Raw genomic sequence first — 19,138 nt, forward strand, 5'->3', positions numbered from 1 at the left:
GATTGCACTTAGGACATTGTACATTGAACTCGTCACAACATCTGGTTGGCAAGCATGTTAATGGTTTGTGTCTGGAGTGTATGGTCGATGAAACGGTGGAGCATGTTGAAGAGAGGGAAAGATTGAAGTGTGGGGTTATTGAGGTTGGACGGGTTTAGAAGGGATTTGGTGGATGGGGTAGGGTCAATTAGAAGTTAGTAGGGCTCTTTTTTTTCTTTTTCTCAGAAGTACTGAGTTAGGAGGATTTAGAAATCTTGTAAACCGTGATTGACCACACACACTTCAGCACAGTCGGTGGCGGCATGTACCTTTAACGTTGGTTTGCGGACCGCCATTACATCATAGAAGAAGAAACTACGGTTTCCACTAGTCTAGATAACACAGCAATCTATCCCCGATAGTGCATGTGGGGTAAAATCATTTACGACACATACCCAGGAAATGATAGCACGGGAACAATATCTGAATTTATTCCAAGCATACTACAGAGGATTGACAGCAACTACAATTTTCAAATGTCCATACGCACAGATCTAGGATCAGTGTCCCCTAACCATATCCAGCCTCGATGGTTGAGAGGTGAAACAGCTCGCTGACTTGCGATCAGTGCAACTTTGCCCACAAGCAAATAGTGTTCCAGGCAAAAGTAATCGTTCTGAAGTGGCGGTGCATCCTAGGCATACGAGTATATCACAGAGCATTCACTTAAACAAAAATGGCGGGTGACAAGGTGAGTACTGTTTTTTGCCTTCAATCTTTTTTAAGTGTCTTGTCAGAAAACGAGCTATTTAAGAGTAGCGTGATCTAGTCATAAACCAACTAGCTTTAACTTAAAATCAGATAGGCACGGTGTGTTGGTAAGTTATGTCTGGGGACGTGTAACGTTATTCATTACGGAAACGGTTTAAGAAGCAAGGAGAAGATGGCGGAAAAACAGGTTTTGTTTGAGACTGCAGCTAGTGAGTCGGATGAAACTAATCGTACAGAAAGTGAGAATGAATGGGTTGCAGTGGCAAAACTGTGCTGTAAACTACTAGACTTGTTTTTAGGTCGGAGTGAGGGTTTTGGATCAATGCTAACTTTGGAAATCCGTTTAACCTCTCGAGGAAAATGTGGGTGACAGTCACAAGAAGTGGTGTTTAGATTTTGTGTGTGTCTGCGGAGCATAAGAAGCGTGTTTTTAAGACTCAAAGATACCGGTGGAATGTTTCCAGTATGGATTTTCGTAGCAGGGCGCCTATCAAGTAGTGGTGGGGAGTAGACTATTGGCGCGTCAACTCCCATTTCTGGTTGTCAATCTTCATGAACGTCAGTATTTTTGCAGGGGAGGAAACTATTTTGCGTAGTCTACTTCTAGAACACACTCTCGCTGGCTACATTCCCAATCCGGCCCTCATACTATTATGGCCCCCTAATCATCCCCAGCGTCAAATTGGCTCATTCGTCCCCCCCTCTTCTTCCCTGTAACTATTCCCCAGGTCGTTGCTATAAATGATCCTGTGTTAAGTTAATTTACCTGGTAAAATAAGGGTTAAATAAATTAAAATGTCGGCCACCAGGAAGGCAGTCAGAACTGTACATCGGTAATAAAAAAATGTAGGCTATAGGCTATCGCAATGCTGTATTTCGCAATTCCGTGGCTTGCAATGTCTTATGTAAATTCACAAAATTAGGGCCTATCAATGAGTAGGCTGAGCTATTTTACACTCAACAGACCGAAGACCAAACACACACTAGCGTTTTTCATAGTGAAGAGAAAGAGGATCGGGGCAGGCAGAGAGACAGTCAGAACCGGTAATCTGTATCTAGCAATGCCTCGTAAATTCACCTACAGTATGGCTAAGTTAGTCTTCATAGTACCAGTGAATTGAAGTTGAACAAAGCCAAATGCATTAGTTTAATTAGGCCTAAATGTGCAAACCAAGTATTGCCTATAGCGTATTTAATGAAACCCTGGCTGGCTGTTGATGTCCTAGGTCAGGGCTCTCCAACCTTGTTCCTGGAGAGCTATCTTCCTTCCTGTAGGTTTTTGTTCCAACCCCAGTTGTAGCTAACCTGATTCAGGTTATCAACCAGCTAATTATTGAATCAGATATGCTAGATTAGGGTTGGAGTGAAAACCTACAGGATGGTAGCGCTCCACGAACATGGTTGGAAGTCCTGTTTTAGGTAATAGATCACAAAGCAGCATCCCAGCTAAACTTTTTGAAAATGGCAAGTTTCAACTTTCTCATCCATAAACAGTCATCTGCAAATACGGTTCAGCAGTTCCTATCATCATAACGGGGGGGCATTGTTATTAGGAAGGACGTCTACCATGGCTGGATCGCTAAAATAATGATTATGATCACACTTCCTCAATTTAAATATTATGGGGAGATCTATATATACATTTGCGAGCCAAGCATGAGTTATCAGTGTAGCCTATTATTGTCGAGACGTGATGTCGAAATATCTTCACGCCTACAATTAAAAACCTCCAGTAGTAGGACTCTGCTGGAGTGACCCTGTCAGAGGGAAGGAGAATGAGGTGGCAACAGTAAGGAGTGTCCAGCGTGTCTCCTATCTGGAGGCGGTGAAAATATTTGGAAGGAACGAGTGGCGGGCGAAGAAACTGTGGTAGTAGAGACACAACAACCAGTTAAGGTTTCTCATCAATCGAGGAATAGTGAAATGCTACATGTTAAGGTGGACTTTGTATTATTTATTGCAATGGTCATAAACTACAGCACAAGTGGAGAAGAAGTCTAAGAAAATTGTAATCATTGTGAATGCAGCTGAACGCTTTTTGGGTCTTCGTGATTTCATAGACAAGGCCGTGCAAGAACTCCTATCGGTGAAATCCTGTCGTTAAACCCCATCGAAGAAGTTTAAGAACCAAACGGAGCAAATGGAACTAAACAGGGAGGGACCTACCTGAATTTGTCCAATAGAAGCTCTCGTTTTTGTTGTAAAATGTTTTCCATTTGGAGTAAACAGTTCTGTTACAAAACGTTTTCTAACATAATCAGAATAATGAACACAGCCCTGGTCACTGTCATACGCATGCATAAACTGAATAGAATGCATAGACAATATAATGCATTAACTGACGGGCAATGACAGAAATTGACAGGCGCTTCAGGAAGTGTTTGCCAGTCAGTGTAACTTACTTGCATTTGTTCTAGGATCCTTTCAAGCAGATGAAGGATCTCAACCAGCTCAAGAATCAACTGGAAGATATCCAGAAACGTGTGGAGACCGAATTTGCAGCAGGAATTCCACAGGTACAGTATGTTGTTATCCAATGTTAGAAAGTAGGTGAAATGTCACCTTATGAAACAGGACAGCAGACAAACCATGAACCTCAAGTCAGTCCTGAAACAGTAATAGTATAATAGAAGAATCAACTAATGATTGCTTTTTAAACGAGAGTCATAAAAGCATGCCATATATTCTATTTATTGTGTGCCTGCTTTGTCCTGACTGGTGTTTCCTGTTCTCTCCCAGGGGGGCTCTGTGCTGGCATCTCCCTTTTTGAAGGGGTTCCTGGCTGGGTACGTGGTGGCCAAGCTCCGCTCCTCAGCTATCATAGGAGTGCTACTAGGAACATTCACAGGCATCTATGCTGCTCAGAACTATCAGGTGCCCAACATTGAAAGCACTCTGAAAGACTATATGAGTTTGTTTAGAAAAGGACCAAAGTAATGGGAAGAACCAGGTCTAGGCTTCATCTTCTAACTGCCAAAGGTCAAGGACACAACCACCACTTCTGTAGATGCTCCCTTTTCAGAGGCTCAAACCTCTATTGTGTATACAGCACAAAGAAAGTTTGGATTTAACTGGGTGTTGACGTGTCCGTTGGGAGTCCAGTGTGAAAGCCTGGGTTTGTTTTGGGTTTTGTTTAAAGGGTATATAATCTACATTCAGTGCCCTGGGAACATCTGCTATTCTCTCTGCTGATCACTGTGAATCAGATTATAAAGTGTGTAAAAGGTGATAAGGTTCTGTACTTTGAGTGTAAGGTTACATTGCAGGGATATTTGACTGCTTGCCTTAGTAAAGTTGCCTCGTACAGTAGCCATCTAATTGATTTTGAATCAAGGTTGTTAACAGCAAGACAGTGGTGCTTTCATGTTTTGTAATCACAAACAACTTTTATCAGCTTAGAATATGAACATATCTTGAGAATATTATGTTATGGTTTAATAGATCTAGCCTAATTTAGGGGATTTAAAAAATAATTGTGTTGCCCATTTAGAGGGTGTTTGTACTTTTATTCCCCGGGGGGGTTCATAACATGCAGTATTGAGAATGATTGTGATCCATGCCGTGGGGTCCAAGTCCCCATCCCGTCACAGGACGTGGTGGAGGAAGAGGGTCCAGTGGGGTGGACTCCTAGGACTGATGGTCCTGATCTATGGCTCCCATGCCCCCCTAATAGCCCTCACCAAGGTGGGTGGGCGGGTTCCCTTTAGCTCCTCCTCCTGTGTGCTTCTGATAGAGCTAACCAAGCTTTTGGTGTCCCTAGCCACTCTGCTCCTGACTAGGGACCTGTCTGCCCTGCGTGCCCCCCTGTCCCTGGCCCTCGTGGCCCCCTATGCAGTCCCAGCTGCACTCTATGCCTTCAACAACAACCTGGTGGTCTTCATGCAGATCTACATGGACCCCAGCTCCTTCCAGGTCCTCAGCAACCTGAAGATCGCCTCCACGGCCCTGCTCTACTCCTCCTGCCTGGGGAAGAGGCTGCGGTCCGCCCAGTGGCTGGCCCTGGGGATCCTCATGGGGGCCGGGGTGTGTCACAGCTACAGCAGTCTGGATCTGGAGTATCCAGGGCAAACTGAGGACCAGGCAAGTTCCAGGCTTCACATCACAGCCTGGGGCCTTGTTCTAGTGCTGGTTTACTGCTTCATCTCAGGGCTGGCGGCCGTCTACACAGAGCGGGTGCTGAAGAGCCAGCGACTACCCCTAAGCCTGCAGAACCTGTACCTGTACGTGTTCGGATTGGCCATCAACTTGGTCTCCTACCTCTTAAGCATGGGGGGAGAACAGGGTTTCCTGGAGGGTTACTCAGGGGTGGTGTGGGCCATTGTGGTTGGGCAGGCAGCAAACGGGCTGCTGATGTCAGTAGTGCTGAAGCATGGCAGCGGCATCACCAGGCTGTTTGTCATCTCTTGCTCTATGCTGGTCAATGCTCTGCTCTCCTGGGCCCTACTGGGCCTGCAGCTCACCCCCATCTTCCTGTTACCCACCTCTATGATTGGCCTGGCAACCTATCTGTACTACAGTTAGCAGAACTCTGCCTAAACCTACCTGTATTGGGTACAGTGGACCCCTGCTAACTGACTCCCAATCCACCACCCCACCACAATCTCTGGCAACACTTTTTACCATATGATGCGTTGACATTGATTGACATTAAGGTTGGAATGTTTTTTTGGTTGGAGTGTTCTTTTCCCTTTTGAAATGCGTTTTTATTTTAGTGATTCAGATCCAGTATTTTTCATCTCATGTCCCAAATGGTCCATTTAGTTTGAGTTATTTGAAGTTTCTAATTTGATTGTCGATTATGTAATAGAAGCTGCACTTCAGCTGAGAGTTACAGAGCCCTTCGTCACACCGTCACTGTTTTATCTGTTATGCATAATGTATCGCCTACTTTTCACTTGCCTTTGATTTCCAGGTCAATCAAATTCCTCCATATTCATTCAAGCCTTTTCTTCAATATGTCATGGGTAGTTGGATTTGAGTAATACGTCTCCGTTATTTCTACATTGTCACCCAACACTTCTTAAGAGTGGTGCTATGATTGTCAGTATGATCATTTTATTAGCATTTGTCATTACCTCTACCAATGTCAAGACGTATAGTACAGAAAGTGTTTATGCAATACTATATATTAAAGATAAATATTTCAATGTTTGTTTCTCTTATTTCTTACCAGAAATAAAATGCCATAAATTCATGAGAAACATTTCCCCATCCTCTCACTGTTACTGGGATACTCTTTGTCCCTTGAGGTCACCCTGCACACACAGAATGTCCTTTAGCTCTGCCAATGCTATGGAGGAAGAAGAGAAAGAGAGAATCTGATTTATTGATGAACTAGGTTTAAAACCAATAAATCAAGGTATGCAATAGCAATGAAATACACCATTATTTCAAGTGATGTAAAATCAGTTTTTCTCAAAGTAGGATCTTAACTGCCTATACTGAGACAGAAATATGTTATAGTTAATATTATACAAGTGTTATCCAGGTGTGTAACTCACCTTTGCGGAGCTGTTTGTTGTCTGCCTGTAGCTGTTGGTTCTGAGAAGACAGGTAGACTGCATCCTGTATGGCCTCCAGCAGGAGAGTCCTGTACCTGCCCTCTGACACCCTCCTCTGCTCCTCACTCACCTGGCGGAAAACCCTGAACACCTGATACGGGATTGAGGGTGGGGAGACAGAGCTTGGTATGGTGGTGAAAGGTGTGACACTGGCAAAAAATGGGTAAGATAGGCAGGGTTGGTTCAAACAATGGCAGTGCAGGTAAGGGCCGTACCTGCAGACTCTCCTCCCTAAGAGAGTGCAGCTCATGCTGGTGTCTGTGGTACTGTGTCTCCAGGTCTCTCTCAGCCTCCAAGGCCTCAGTGTGCAGGGCCTCCATCTGTAGAATCAGGACCTGTCTCTCTCTGCCCAGGACCAACAGCTCCCTCTGGGGGCCATCAGTCTGACCATAGGGATAGATTTATGGAGGCAGGACATTTGACAGTTTGAGTGTCTAAGATGTGAGGAATATCATGATTAAATCAATCTCAAGTGTTAGTCACCTGCTCCTGCCCCAGCTCTCTTTCCATCTTCTCCACCTCCTCCTGTATCATTCTCCCATGATCCTCTTTGATCTTCCTCCTCCGCTCCTGTGCTCTGTTGTACTCCACCTGGTACCAGTCCTCAAGTTGTCAAAGGAGGAAGATATTTTACATTAGGGACAGATCACTTTGTTCTTCTCAACCTCACAGAACAGTAGAGTATTCCTGGTACCTGTTCTGAGTGGCCAGATTTCTCACTGCTCTCCTGTTTCTCCTCCTCTCTCAGGGCTTCCTTTAGCTGCTGGATCGTACCCACTTTCTCCTGCATCCTCTCCACACTTACTCTCCCCTCTGTGAAAAAGGAAAGACACACAGTTCTTGGGATTCACTGTTCATAGCGACATAGGCCTCTGATCTCTACACTATTCTATTCTGTAGGCCTAACACCCGATATAATGGATCACAATCATCAATTGAGAAGATTAGATGAATCGGGTACAAATCCTGAGCAAAGCTGGAATAGTGTAGGTTCAATGGCTGTTCATTATGAGAGAATGCCAAGAGCGTGCAAAGCTGTAATTAAGGCAAAGGGTGGCTACTTTGAAGAATCTAAAATACATTTAGATTTATTATGTATATTTTCCATTATTATATTACATACATTTGAAGGACAGTATATTTTATATTAGTAATATTTTGTTTGTTTTTAGTCCTAGCCTTCAGCTACCCTCAACCCCTCCCATCTATCTCTGAAGACCATCTACTTTTGATTTATAGCTGACATATACAGTATTTTTCTAATGTACTGTGATGTTTCACAAAAGTTCTGGAGCTTTCTATTGTCAGAGTTTCTAGAGATTGTAAATGAAAAGAAACACATTTTCTAAGAGTATTATTATATTATTGATCAATTGACTATGACTTTTCAAATCACCCAGCAGTGCTATTTACAGAGTTCCAAGTAAATGTTGCAATTTGTCAGCCATTCCTGATCTAATTATTCTGTCTCTTCACAGTAAAATATGCAGAGGTGGGATGGTTATATCGTGTTGGAGGCTATTTTGTAAATGACATCGCCGAAGTCAAGGATCGGTAGGAAAGTCAGTTTTACGAGGGTATGTTTGGCAGCATGAGTTAAGGAGGCTTTGTTGCGAAATAGGAAGCCGATTCTAGATTTAATTTTGGATTGGAGATGCTTAATGTGAGTCTGGAAGGAGAGTTTACAGTCTAACCAGACACCTACAGTAGGTATTTGTAGTTGTTCACATATTCTTAGTCAGAACCGTCCAGAGTAGTGATGCTAGTCGTGTGGGCGGGTGCGGGCAGCAATCGGTTGAAGAGCATGCATTTAGTTTTACTAGCATTTAAAAGCAGTTGGAGGCCACGGAAGGAGTGTTGTATGGCATTGAAGCTCGTTTGGAGGTTTGTTAACACAGTGTCCAAAGAAGGGCCAGATGTATACAGAATGCGTAGAGGTGGATCAGAAAATCACCAGCAGCAAGAGCGACATCATTGATATTTACAGAGAAAAGAGTCGGCCCGAGTATCTGGAGCACCAGCATTTGTGGGTTCGATTACAGGCTTAAAATGGCCAGAAACAGACTTTCTTCTGAAACTCATCAGTCTATTCTTGATCTGAGAAATGAAGGGTATTCCATGTGAGAAATTGCCAAGAATCTGAAGATCTCATACAACAATGTGTACTACTCCCTTCACAGAACAGTGGAAATTGGCTCTAACCAGAATAGAAAGAGGAGTTGGAGGCCCCAGTGCACAACTGAGCAAGAGGACAAGTACATTAGAGTGTCTAGTTTGAGAAACAGATGCCTTACAAGTCCTCAACTGGCATCTTCATTAAATAGTACCCGCAAAACACCAGTCTCAACGTCAACAGTGAAGATGCGACTCCGGGATGCTGGCCTTCTAGGCAGAGTTGCAAAGAAAAAGCCATATCTCAGACTGGCCAATAAAAATAAAAGATTAAGATGGGGAAAATTACACAGACACTGGACAGAGTGAGGAAACCCCACCCCCCCCATACCTATACACCCCTCCTATAAATAAAAAAAGCCCCCTAAACCACCCCCCTTATTACCCAATCCCACCATACACCTCTCCTAAATTTAACACAAACAAGAGCCCCTGATACCCCACCCCTATCTACCCAACACACCCCTGAACCTACCCCACACTCTTATTATTTTAATTGTTATTATTTCATTACTTTCATTAAAAGCATAGCTTACAAAGGGAAACTGATTGTATATTGGTCCTTTTGTGCTTTGACCCCAGATGGATGGTGAATGATGTAGACTAGCCAGTGGAGGCTGATGGGAGGAGTTATAGGAGGACAGGCTCATTGTAATGGTTAGAATGGAATTAATGGAACGGTATCAAACATATGGAAACCATGTTTGACTCCGTTCCATTTATTTCATTCCAGCCATTACAATGAGCCCGTCCTCCTATAGCTCCTCCCACCAGCCTCCACTGAGACTAGCGTAGTGGTTGTCCTATCACAGCGACTTCAAATACTTATGAGGGAAAACGGGATTTCGAACACTAATCATGCAGGTTTCATCTAGTGTATTTTGGTGGTCATATTTAGAACTATAGCTCACCCTAGTATATTTACAACTACAGCTCCCTACAGCATGCTTGTGTACTTATTACAGTCCTCACATTGCATACACACTACCTTGGATGTGTTCGTCCACCTCCTGTCTCAGCTGGTCCTGCAGGTCTTTCCTTCTCTCTATGGTCACACTGTGGTCCGTGTTGTGGTCAGTGTTATGGTCACTATTACCAATATGTATTAGGGTCTGTGGTGAATGCAGTCCCTGCCAAATCAACACAACTCTAAATACTCATTGCAGAGATTGAGGCATAGTTTATTTGTTGCTTCAGATACAGCTAGATATGCTGTTCTCTACAGGAAATAGACTGTATCTCACCTTTAGATTCTGGGTTAGTTCTGCCAGCCTATGGACATCCTCCTCTCGATGGTCCCCTTGTGACATAATTTTTGTTCGAATCTCCTGAATACTGTCCCGGATCTCATGCTCGGTTACCTGAGGACACCATCGTCCACATTAACCACAACATTTATGAAAGAGATTGATCAATAACACTAATTTACCCTTTATAACAAGTCTCATGACACACATACATTGGACAGTAAGTAGTGAGGTACTTACAGGTGTGTTCATGTCCTCAGAGAAAGCAGTCTGAAGCCATGCCATCCAGAGTGTTGCGAGTTCATTTGGGTTTGATTACACTGGCCTGAAATATTTATGTCCCAGACTCCATTTTCACTGGTCAAGGGGTGTACAGTTACTCAGGATGCGGGTATGAGTTCAAAACAGAGGTTACCCTCAGATAGACTTTTCCAATAAAGAAGTTGTCTATTCTCTAGCCTAGTATGGTTGTCTCTGTAAAAATACAAACTCATAGCAGTCTGAACTGAATGTTTAGATTTATTTTATTATGACTGTAATCACTGAAAAAAACTGTGTATTGCAGATTGGTATAATAATAAAATGGGGGTATTAGGTGATAGTTGGCTATTGAACTTCATTACTGTCACTGTGTCACTAGTTAATGAATCCCTTATGTTGAAGTGAGAGAAATAAGTGACCAATTTAAGGCAAAATCTTTAAATTCTTTACCCACCCTCTTGATTGTTGTAGTTGCATGTCTGCAGTAAGTCCTGAAACATATTTTAATATCTTGAAAAGTCAACCCCACTCTTTAACATTCCATATTCTGCTTTAGTAAAAGGGATAGTAAAACTTCCATTTTAATGAAGGTCCGCTTTCACCTGAAATGAAGGATGTGTCAGTGTTGCCAACTTATTTAGCGAGTATTCAGACCCGTCTAGCGACACATTTTCAAAAAGCGACTAGCGACAAATCTAGCAACTTTTTCTGTTGTTATTGGAGACTCTGACGTGAAAGCATGTATCGTTCTTACTCTTTTCAACGAGCAGCGGCCCGTCCAAAAGCACTCACAGGCAGCCCAGTCCTCGCATAGCAGTCCCTCCTAGCTGCAGTCAGAGCAGGAGATGTTCACCCCTCCGCGTCCAGACTGCAAATTAATCGCGCATGCGGGAAGCCACCGCGGGCTGACCCCGCCCTGGCTTACGTTTTTAAAAAACAATTAACCTGAATTAGGGCCAGACTAGTTACCCTAATTTTCTCACATTGACAGTTTTTTTTCTATTATCTCTTTTTGGTCAATTTGGATTGTTAATGTAGATTGTATACATTTTTAAAAAATTTAATTTTATGGTTATGGTTAAACATTTTCATGTTTTACTGTGACATGTTGTAGGCTCCTAAGGTTAAAAACCAAACCAAATTAAGAAAACTAAACAAAAAAATAAAATAACAAATAAAATAAAAAACTAAGTAACTCCGCCAGAGTGTATTTTTTGGTCACTTTTGCCGGTCCCAAGCCCGGATAACGGAGGAGGGTTGGAATTGTGACATTAAAAAACAAGAATCGACAGAAGAAAGTTCATTTGTAGATCTAAACATATTTAGGGTGTTTTTTATTCCTCTCTCCTACAGCGTCCATCATAATTACATGCACATGGCCAATTATGCAAATTAGGTGATGATGTCATTTAGCGACTTTTAGGACAGCCAATAGCTACTTTCCTTACTGAGGAGTTGGCAACACTGGATGTGATTCACCACCTGGATTCGGTCTTATGTGGCAAAATGTGAAATGGTGTTTTTTTATACATTGCATAAAAGTAGAGACTCAGAGCTACGAAATGGTATATCATAGATACACTGCATTTGAGGAACAATGGGAAAGTAATTCTGCTTTGAAAGTTGATCAACTTGTAAACTCACTTTTGAGAAAATCGCCTTTGAATGTTTTGGTATCTAACGAAGAGCTCTTTGTCTACACCCATTCAGCATCGTTCACACCCTCTTAAGCTTTAGCCTCACCCATCTCGTTTCGCTCTTGAAGTGCACACAAGAAGCTCTGGCCGATGATTTGTTTACCTCTGGATAACATGAAAATAGCCTAACCAGCTCTGTTGGCAACAATTTCATTACGCTTTTCTGCAGACACCGGCCATATTCAATGGGTGTTGTACACACATCACGTAACATTAGCTAACGAGCCAGCCAGCTAACGTTAGCTAGTTATTAAACAACAATGTACAACGTTCCAACGATGCCACAGTGCTGGGAGCTAACCAAAAGGTCCAATGTTAGCTAGCTCTATTCACCTTCCATATTATGCCCCATCAGCACTGGAGAATAGAATAAAGCACCTTGAATGACAATACACTATTTATACAAAAGTATGTGGACACCCATTCAAATTACTGGATTCGGCTATTTCAGCCACACCCGGTGGTGACAGGTGTATAAAATCGAGCACACAGTCATGCAATCTCCATAGACAAACAATGGCCTTACTGAAGAGCTCAGTGACATTTGTCACTTTTTCAACAAGTCAGTTCGTCAAATTTCTACCCTGCTAGAGCTGCCCCGGTCAACTGTAAGTGCTGTTATTGTGAAGTGAAAACGTCTAGGAGCAACAACATCTCAGCCGCGAAGTGGTAGGTCACACAAGATCACAGAACGGGACCGCCGAGTTCTGAAGCGAGTTAAAATCGTCTGTCCGCGGTTGCAACACTACCGAGTTCCAAACTGCCTCTGGAAGCAACATCAGCACAAGAACTGTTCGTCGGGAGCTTCATGAAATGGGTTTCCATGGCCGAGCAGCCTCACACAAGCCTAAGGTCACCATGCACAATGCCAAGCGTCGGCTGTAGTGGTGTAAAGCTTGCCGCCATTGGACTCTGGAGTATTGAAAATGCGTTCTCTAGTGATGAATCACGCTTCACCATCTGGCAGTCTGACGGACAAATCTGGGTTTGGTGGATGTCAGGAGAACGCTACCTGCCTGGATGCATAGTGCCAACTGTAAAGTTTGGTGGAGGAGGAATAACTTTGTGGCAACAAATTGGGGATGGCTCTTTCCTGTTTCAGCATGACAATGCCCCCCGCACAAAGTGAGGTGCACACAGAAATGGTTTGTCGATATTGTTGTGGAAGAACTTGACTGGCCTGCACAGACCCCTGACCTCAACCCCATCGAACACCTTTGGGATGAATTGGAGCGCTGACTGTGAGCCAGGCCTAATCACCCAACATCAGTGCCCAACCTCACTAATGCTCTTAGCTGAATGGAAGCAAGTCTCCACAGCAAAGTTCAAACATCTAATGGAAAGTCTTCCCAGAAGAGTGGAGGTTGTTATAGCAGCAAAGGGGGGACCAACTCCATATTAATGCCCATGATTTTGGAATGAGATGTTCGACGAGCAGGTGTCCACATACTTTTGGTCATGTAGCGTATGTAATTTACCAAAAATTATACTCCCTCTGCCAAGGAGCATGTTGTATTACCATCATCATCATACATAGAGGCATGCCACCCTACACCAAAATGTTGTGCTTTAAAAAGTAATGTTCTTCAGTAACCAACATCTTAGTATAGATGTTCTGCACACAGATCTAGGATCAGTTTACCCTCCCCCAAAAGTAAAACTGATAATGTGTCAACAGTTAATTTCATCCTACTGTAGCCTACTCCTAACCAATATCATAACCCTTAATCTGCAGTCTTGTTATGGTCATTAATTTTACACTAGTTGTTATTTTGTGGTGGGTAGATTCTATGTTAAATTAATCTATGTTATCCCAGAAATAAGAAATAGTCAAATGGTACCATGTATGTTTAAGTAGTCTGTCCTAAAGAGGTTAATGTACAATAAGAGTCACAAAAAAACACATTTTAGTAGGAAATAGCACTTTATTAATTTTTATCGGTTCACCTATCCCTACATTCATAAAAGTCAAAGCATGCTTCAAAGACATGGTTATAGAGGTTTCAAACATTACATCTATGTTAGAAACTCTAGACAGAAGCTGATCAAATAAGCCCTATGGCAGTCTATGTGGAGAGACAGAATAGGGAAACGGGGTGGGGCTAGCCCCCATCAGATGGATATGATTGGAGGGCCAGGTTAAGGGACTAGGGGTCAAAGTTGACAGGAGTGGGGTCAGGGTTTGGGGATGGAAAAGTCTGGGTGTTGTGCATGGTTTAAAATGTAACACACATCTTATATTTATATCTCAAATGCTTTACATAGCTATGTTGAGTTCAGAAGCAAAAAAAAGGCTATTAATAATGTTCATAGCATTTATACTGTCCAAAGAAAATTATTATCCATAAATCAAAAGAGAGTATTTCATTGTTTTGTATTCCAGATAATTGACCTTTATCATGATAGAGGAAGAGTGAAATAGTCATTAGAAGGAAAAAACATTTTTCGATCTGACTGAGACGAGGAGAGAGCAGGCCATCTGGTGTCCTGTTAGAGCTGTGGTTTTACTCATCTGCAAAATATAGAGAATAGAATCAACCATATGTACGAAACCATCATGCAATTTATTCAGATGAACAGTACACAGTGTAAAAACAAAAATCAGATAACACTTTTAATTCCATGTAATCAAAAGTGTTGTCTATGTATTGTATCCCTCTCTGTCTGTTTTTGAGTTTATTTCTCTCCCTCTATTTCTGTTTGGCTGTAAAACACTCACCCTTGTACTCCTTCAGCTGCATCATCCTGGGGAAAGCTGCCATCCGACTGGGGACTGCGGGGAACAAACAGTAGCATGAGACAACAATAGTCACATCACTATCTATATGTACATACAACTGCATAGATATACCATGGCATGTGTAATAGTGAGCAAATGGGCTTTGTTTTAGACTGCAGAATGCACTGAAAAGCAATTGAATGGACATGGAGGTCAGTAACGCTTAACGCTGTATAACTGTCTGCCTAGTTCCTACATCTGTCACAGGTGGCTCTGCCGCGGATGCTGGTGCCCTCGATGGGTTTGCCGTCCTTGTCCACACACCAGCAGAAACCAGTGGCGTGCCAGCACTGCATGGGCAGGTAGTTGCCCTGCTCGTCACACTGAGGGAGGTAGGCACCAAGCTTACGGCCTTTGGAGGCCTCCAGGTTACACTTGGTCTGCAGGCCAGCGGCTGAGGAACAGACAGAAGAGAGGGAAAGACGAAAGAAAAGAGGAGAAAAGGTGAGTTTTTATTCAATACTTGGTTCAGGTCGTGGATGAAATAAGAGACAGAGAGACAAGACAGAGGAAGTTGTGCATTCATAAGGTGGTGTGAAGGTTGGTGGGTGGTGGTGATGGCGGGGGTTTGTGGTAAACTCACCAGGCTGAGGTGTGGTTGCAGGGGGCTTCTCCTGGGCCATCTGGAAGAGCAGCCAATTACGTGTCCAAGCCTCAAAACCCTGCAGAAAATACAGTCAGGGGTTAAAGTTCAAATAAGATAGGCCTAAGTGTGGGTCCTATACTGTATATTCATGGGATATTATAAGGAGAGACCAAACATTCAGCCTGCTGCACAGTCACTATGTAAGCTCTAGTCTAGAGCGCCTGATTAAATTGTGGTTAAAAATTGTGGTTCAACTCTCTCTATGGTTAAAGTAGTAAGAAATGTATGTAAAAAACCATGAGTATGCTTAATTAACTATCATCTTAAACCAAAATATTTTATATTACCCTAAATTCCCTATGGTAGACAAAACATCTTAGTACCGTAATTTCCGGACTATAAGCCGCAACTTTTTTCCCACGCTTTGAACCTCGCGGCTTAAACAATGACGCAGCTAATATATGGATTTTTCCCACTTTCAATGACGTGCTCAGTTTATTGGCGGCATGAAGCTTTCATTAGACCAATGAAATTGCCGAGATTAAATCGAGCAACTCTCAAACTTCCCATCATTCTGATTACGGTAGTCATTTTGTCACCCTCATCATGGCAAAGACACGGAGAAATGCATATGATGCAGCTTTCAAGTTGAAGGCGATTGATCTGGCTGTTGGAAAAGGAAATAGAGCTGCTGCACGGGAGCTTGGTCTTAATGAGTCGATGATAAGACGTTGGAAACAGCAGCGTTAGGAATTGACTCAGTGCAAAAAGACAACTAAAGCTTACTGCAATTTATTTGTTGTTGTTGTTACAAGTCGTGTTTCGTTAAAGCCTATTTATTTTTGTTACAAGCCGTGTTTCGTTAAAGCCTGTGTAAAGTTCATTTGTTTCAATGTACCGGTAGGCACCTGCGGCTTAGAGACATGTGCAGCTTATTTATGTTCAAAATAATAATTTTTTTAAAATTCAGTGGGTGCGGCTTATATTCAGGTGCGCTCAATAGTCCGGAAATTACGGTACATTAAACAAACTAATGTTTTCACCACACAAGAATTACAGGAAATACACATCCTTTTTACCTCAGTTTGGTTGTGTTAGTATGAAAGGTTATATTCATCATCTTAGAAATTCAATTGCTTGTACCAGATAAATATCTTTGGTTTGTACTAATCAATTCCAGTCTAGAGTGACCAACTGGTAAATATTGGTGCCTGAGAAGTTTAAAAGGTACTAATTTACCAGAATACAAGTTTTCTGAACACAAGTGTGAATAGTGTGTCTGTAGGGAGTAATTTTTCTGTACTGTCTTCAACTTATTTCAGCATATTGATTATGAATTTGGACATCTAAAACCAATGTCTTGATACTGGGCTATAAATGTAAAATCCATGACAACAGGAAGCAGCAACAGTATCATTTTCAACTTATGCTTTAGGAATATAAATGATTATTTTCACATTATTTTTCAACGTGAATCTACTTAATTAGGTCAAACTACTGAATGAGGCAAAAAAAACTTGCTATCATTTATTGGTTTTGATTATATAAGTGAAATTGTTGAAATATGTTTGTCCTGCCTATTATAAGTGTATGTTCTCAGGGTGAGTCCCAAACGGTAAACAGGAGCCTTATGGCCCTAGTCAAAAGGAATGCACTAAAGAGAGAATAGGTTGCTATTTGGGACACACAGATTCAGTCTCACCTTCCACTCGGCCTCCTCCATCTGTCTCTTCAGGCTCTGCAGGTTGGCCAGGAACGTCTCGTTGAACTGGGGCAGCTGGGGGTTCTAATAAAAACAGACAATCAAATGATTGATCAATCAATCAATCGATTGTCAATATTTGACCTTTCTCTGTCTTTTGTAGAGGTGACTTCAATGCAAAGAGTGGATAAACGAATATGTACTTATTAATTTACCTGCAGCAGATCCTTCACCTGCTTCTCTAGGCTCACAATGGCAGTGGCCTCCAATTTCTGATGGGAGAGCAGAGAGACAAACAGAAAATAAATACTCATCACACTCAAATTTTTATTTCAAAAGAGCAGGAAGAGGGAGCTTAGTCCTAAGGGGGTAGATGTACAATGCAATTTCACTGGAGTTAAACACAAGTTGACAGATGGAAGTGAGCTTGTTGCTGCCATCTAGTGACCGCTTTTCCTCAGTTTATAGAAGCCTTTATGAAGAAGCAATGGGGAAACAGGAGTCATACCGTCATGGGAGTCTTTTTGTCCTCATCAGTGAAGTCTATCAGCCGGGGCATGTTGAGCATGGGCATGTGCATCTGGACAGGGGCTACTGCTTGAGCAAAAGGGGGGTGACAGAGACCATTGAGTGTACACTTCAAATTGGGAGAAAGCTAGCTCCTCCAGAACTTTGAACTTCAGAGGAATAAACCCAGTACCTGTATTCCTCTTTTCTATCAAGTCCCCCCAGTCTCTCTTCCTAAATAAGTATATCTCACTTCCCTCTCCTTTGACCACCAACACTATCTACATCAACACCACTCCTTCCCTCCTTGTTCCTCCATCTCCTCCCTCCCCTTCCTCCCCTACCTGGAGGTCTGTTTCTCAGCTGCTTGCGCATGTTGTCATTGCTCTTCTCCATGTCGTGGATCTGGCCCCTCTGGTTGAAGACCATGTAGGCAGTGAAGGCCTGGCCGGCCAGGAGAAGACAGGCCAACACTGTGAACCCTGCTATCTTCAACGGACGGCTGTTAGAAGCCCTACAGGAGGGAGGGAAAGAGAGATTTAGAGAGATTACACCTTGACTCATGGGGACTGGATCAAACATTTTCAATGTCATTTTGGTATGAGGATGTCCATAATTGCATTTCTGACATTTTGGGGTTTGCCCTGGTTTCTTATGTGAGATCAGTGCACCTCCAAAAAAATAACTAACTAATTAAAGCCCTGGTCCAGAGTCAAAAGCTAATCCTAAACCAGTTCTTATAGAATTAAAATATGAAACCTTTTTCTGTTCCTCATTCCTGAGCCAATGATTAATGCAGGTTTGTGAGACATCACTAGTTGCTAGGCAGAGGCTTTGACCAGGAAAGAGCGAAAGTATGGGGAAGGCCACCCTAATCAGATAACTCAAATTTTTTTGAATATTCCCTCAACAATGACTATAATCAACACGTTGGGAATGTAATTCAGAAAAATACATGAAATCAAATGTCATGATTGCATGTTCAATATCATTTGTGCCTACTTTCAATAATGATGTAATTTCAAAATTGCATGGCCTACCAGTTGTAACCTTTAACATAAAATATTACAAATTTTTAAGGACTTTCCTAATATTATTTTATATATCCTTTTTGATATTATAATACAATAATTTGAATTTATACATACTTGAACCTTCATTTGGAAGATAAAGAAACACTGACCCTATAGGCAAAATGAATGTTTACCGATTTAACTGCAACATCTATAAAACATATTTAATTTGTAATACTAATCAAATTAAATATGCTTTATAGATTTTGCAGTAATTGTGTCTCACCCTCTTGTAGCTGTCATTGGTAGGATCACGTCCTGGCTCCCTGTGCGCTCGAGGAGCGCATCATCATGTTGCTGTTGCCCCTCCATTCTCTCCGCGTCCAAGTTCTCTCAAGTCAAAACTAGTCTGGGTCCGACGAACGCAACGATTTAACAGTGTAGTAAATGAGGAACGGATCTATTCGGAGAAAGTATCGGGTTGAAATGAATAGAACGATGATCTTGCCTGGAATTAAATGGAAAGTCCCCAGTCAAAATGGGCAGGTTCAACTACATTGTCGAGGAGTTTATTCTAAGCTGTCATTGGTCAACCTGTCCTGCATCACTTGTTGATGGAGGCAGACAAATCTGAACTGATGAAAAGAAAGTAGTTCAACTTTTCATAGCATTAATAGTTGTTAGAAAATCCCTCAGATTTAAAATGTAAAATTAACATCCCATTTGATTGGTTTAGAGGAAACGCTTTTACTATACAGATCATAATTCATTCTGGAATGGGTGCAAAATTTAAAACGGATACCCCAGTGTTTATCTAGCCCTGTACCTAAACTGTCCCAGTAATTATATGAGATTTATTTGAT

At 42.2% G+C, this 19,138-nt stretch overlaps 3 protein-coding genes across 4 annotated transcripts; 2 read left to right on the plus strand and 1 right to left on the minus strand.

The window, feature by feature from the left end:
* The first annotated feature begins 386 nt into the window (after positions 1 to 386).
* Positions 387 to 3,764, plus strand: LOC123743108 (SLC35A4 upstream open reading frame protein-like). The gene is made up of 3 exons (XM_045718240.2): positions 387 to 730; positions 3,168 to 3,266; positions 3,490 to 3,764. Exons 1-3 carry the CDS (start codon positions 716 to 718, stop codon positions 3,685 to 3,687), a joined length of 312 nt encoding a protein of 103 aa, XP_045574196.1. The 5' UTR covers positions 387 to 715; the 3' UTR covers positions 3,688 to 3,764.
* On the plus strand, positions 3,166 to 5,897 carry slc35a4 (solute carrier family 35 member A4). The gene is given in 2 exon segments (NM_001140128.1): positions 3,166 to 3,266; positions 3,490 to 5,897. A coding segment is annotated over 1 exon segment (978 nt). The 5' UTR covers positions 3,166 to 3,266; positions 3,490 to 4,293; the 3' UTR covers positions 5,272 to 5,897.
* Positions 5,898 to 13,593: 7,696 nt separating this feature from the next.
* cd74a (CD74 molecule, major histocompatibility complex, class II invariant chain a) lies at positions 13,594 to 18,858 on the minus strand. 2 transcript variants are annotated; one of them, XM_014199898.3, is made up of 9 exons: positions 18,562 to 18,858; positions 17,607 to 17,776; positions 17,264 to 17,349; positions 16,971 to 17,027; positions 16,756 to 16,839; positions 15,051 to 15,129; positions 14,664 to 14,861; positions 14,408 to 14,461; positions 13,594 to 14,200 (listed from the first exon to the last, which is right to left on the minus strand). In XM_014199898.3, the coding sequence occupies exons 1-9, from the start codon at positions 18,645 to 18,647 to the stop codon at positions 14,193 to 14,195; spliced, it is 822 nt and encodes a 273-aa protein (XP_014055373.1). In that variant the 5' UTR covers positions 18,648 to 18,858; the 3' UTR covers positions 13,594 to 14,192. The 2 variants fall into 2 exon arrangements, with proteins under 2 accessions (XP_014055373.1, XP_014055372.1); XM_014199897.3 differs by having other exon boundaries at positions 17,264 to 17,352.
* Positions 18,859 to 19,138: the final 280 nt, after the last annotated feature.

This window comes from Salmo salar, chromosome 05 (genome assembly GCF_965601325.2).
Source record: "Salmo salar chromosome 05, fSalSal1, whole genome shotgun sequence".
Lineage (NCBI taxonomy): Eukaryota > Metazoa > Chordata > Actinopteri > Salmoniformes > Salmonidae > Salmo > Salmo salar.

Bases quoted from the DNA above. Each gene is read 5' to 3' on its own strand.
- LOC123743108 (XM_045718240.2), top strand. The intron at 3,267-3,489 runs GTACAGTATGTT...GTTCTCTCCCAG, and splicing joins TTGCAGCAGGAATTCCACAG to GGGGGCTCTGTGCTGGCATC.
- cd74a (XM_014199897.3), bottom strand. From the start codon at position 18,647: ATGGAGGGGCAACAGCAACATGATGATGCGCTCCTCGAGCGCACAGGG. The intron at 17,353-17,606 runs GTAGGGGAGGAA...CTTTTGCTCAAG, and splicing joins GCTGAGAAACAGACCTCCAG to CAGTAGCCCCTGTCCAGATG. The intron at 17,028-17,263 runs GTATGACTCCTG...CTCTCCCATCAG, and splicing joins ACAAAAAGACTCCCATGACG to AAATTGGAGGCCACTGCCAT.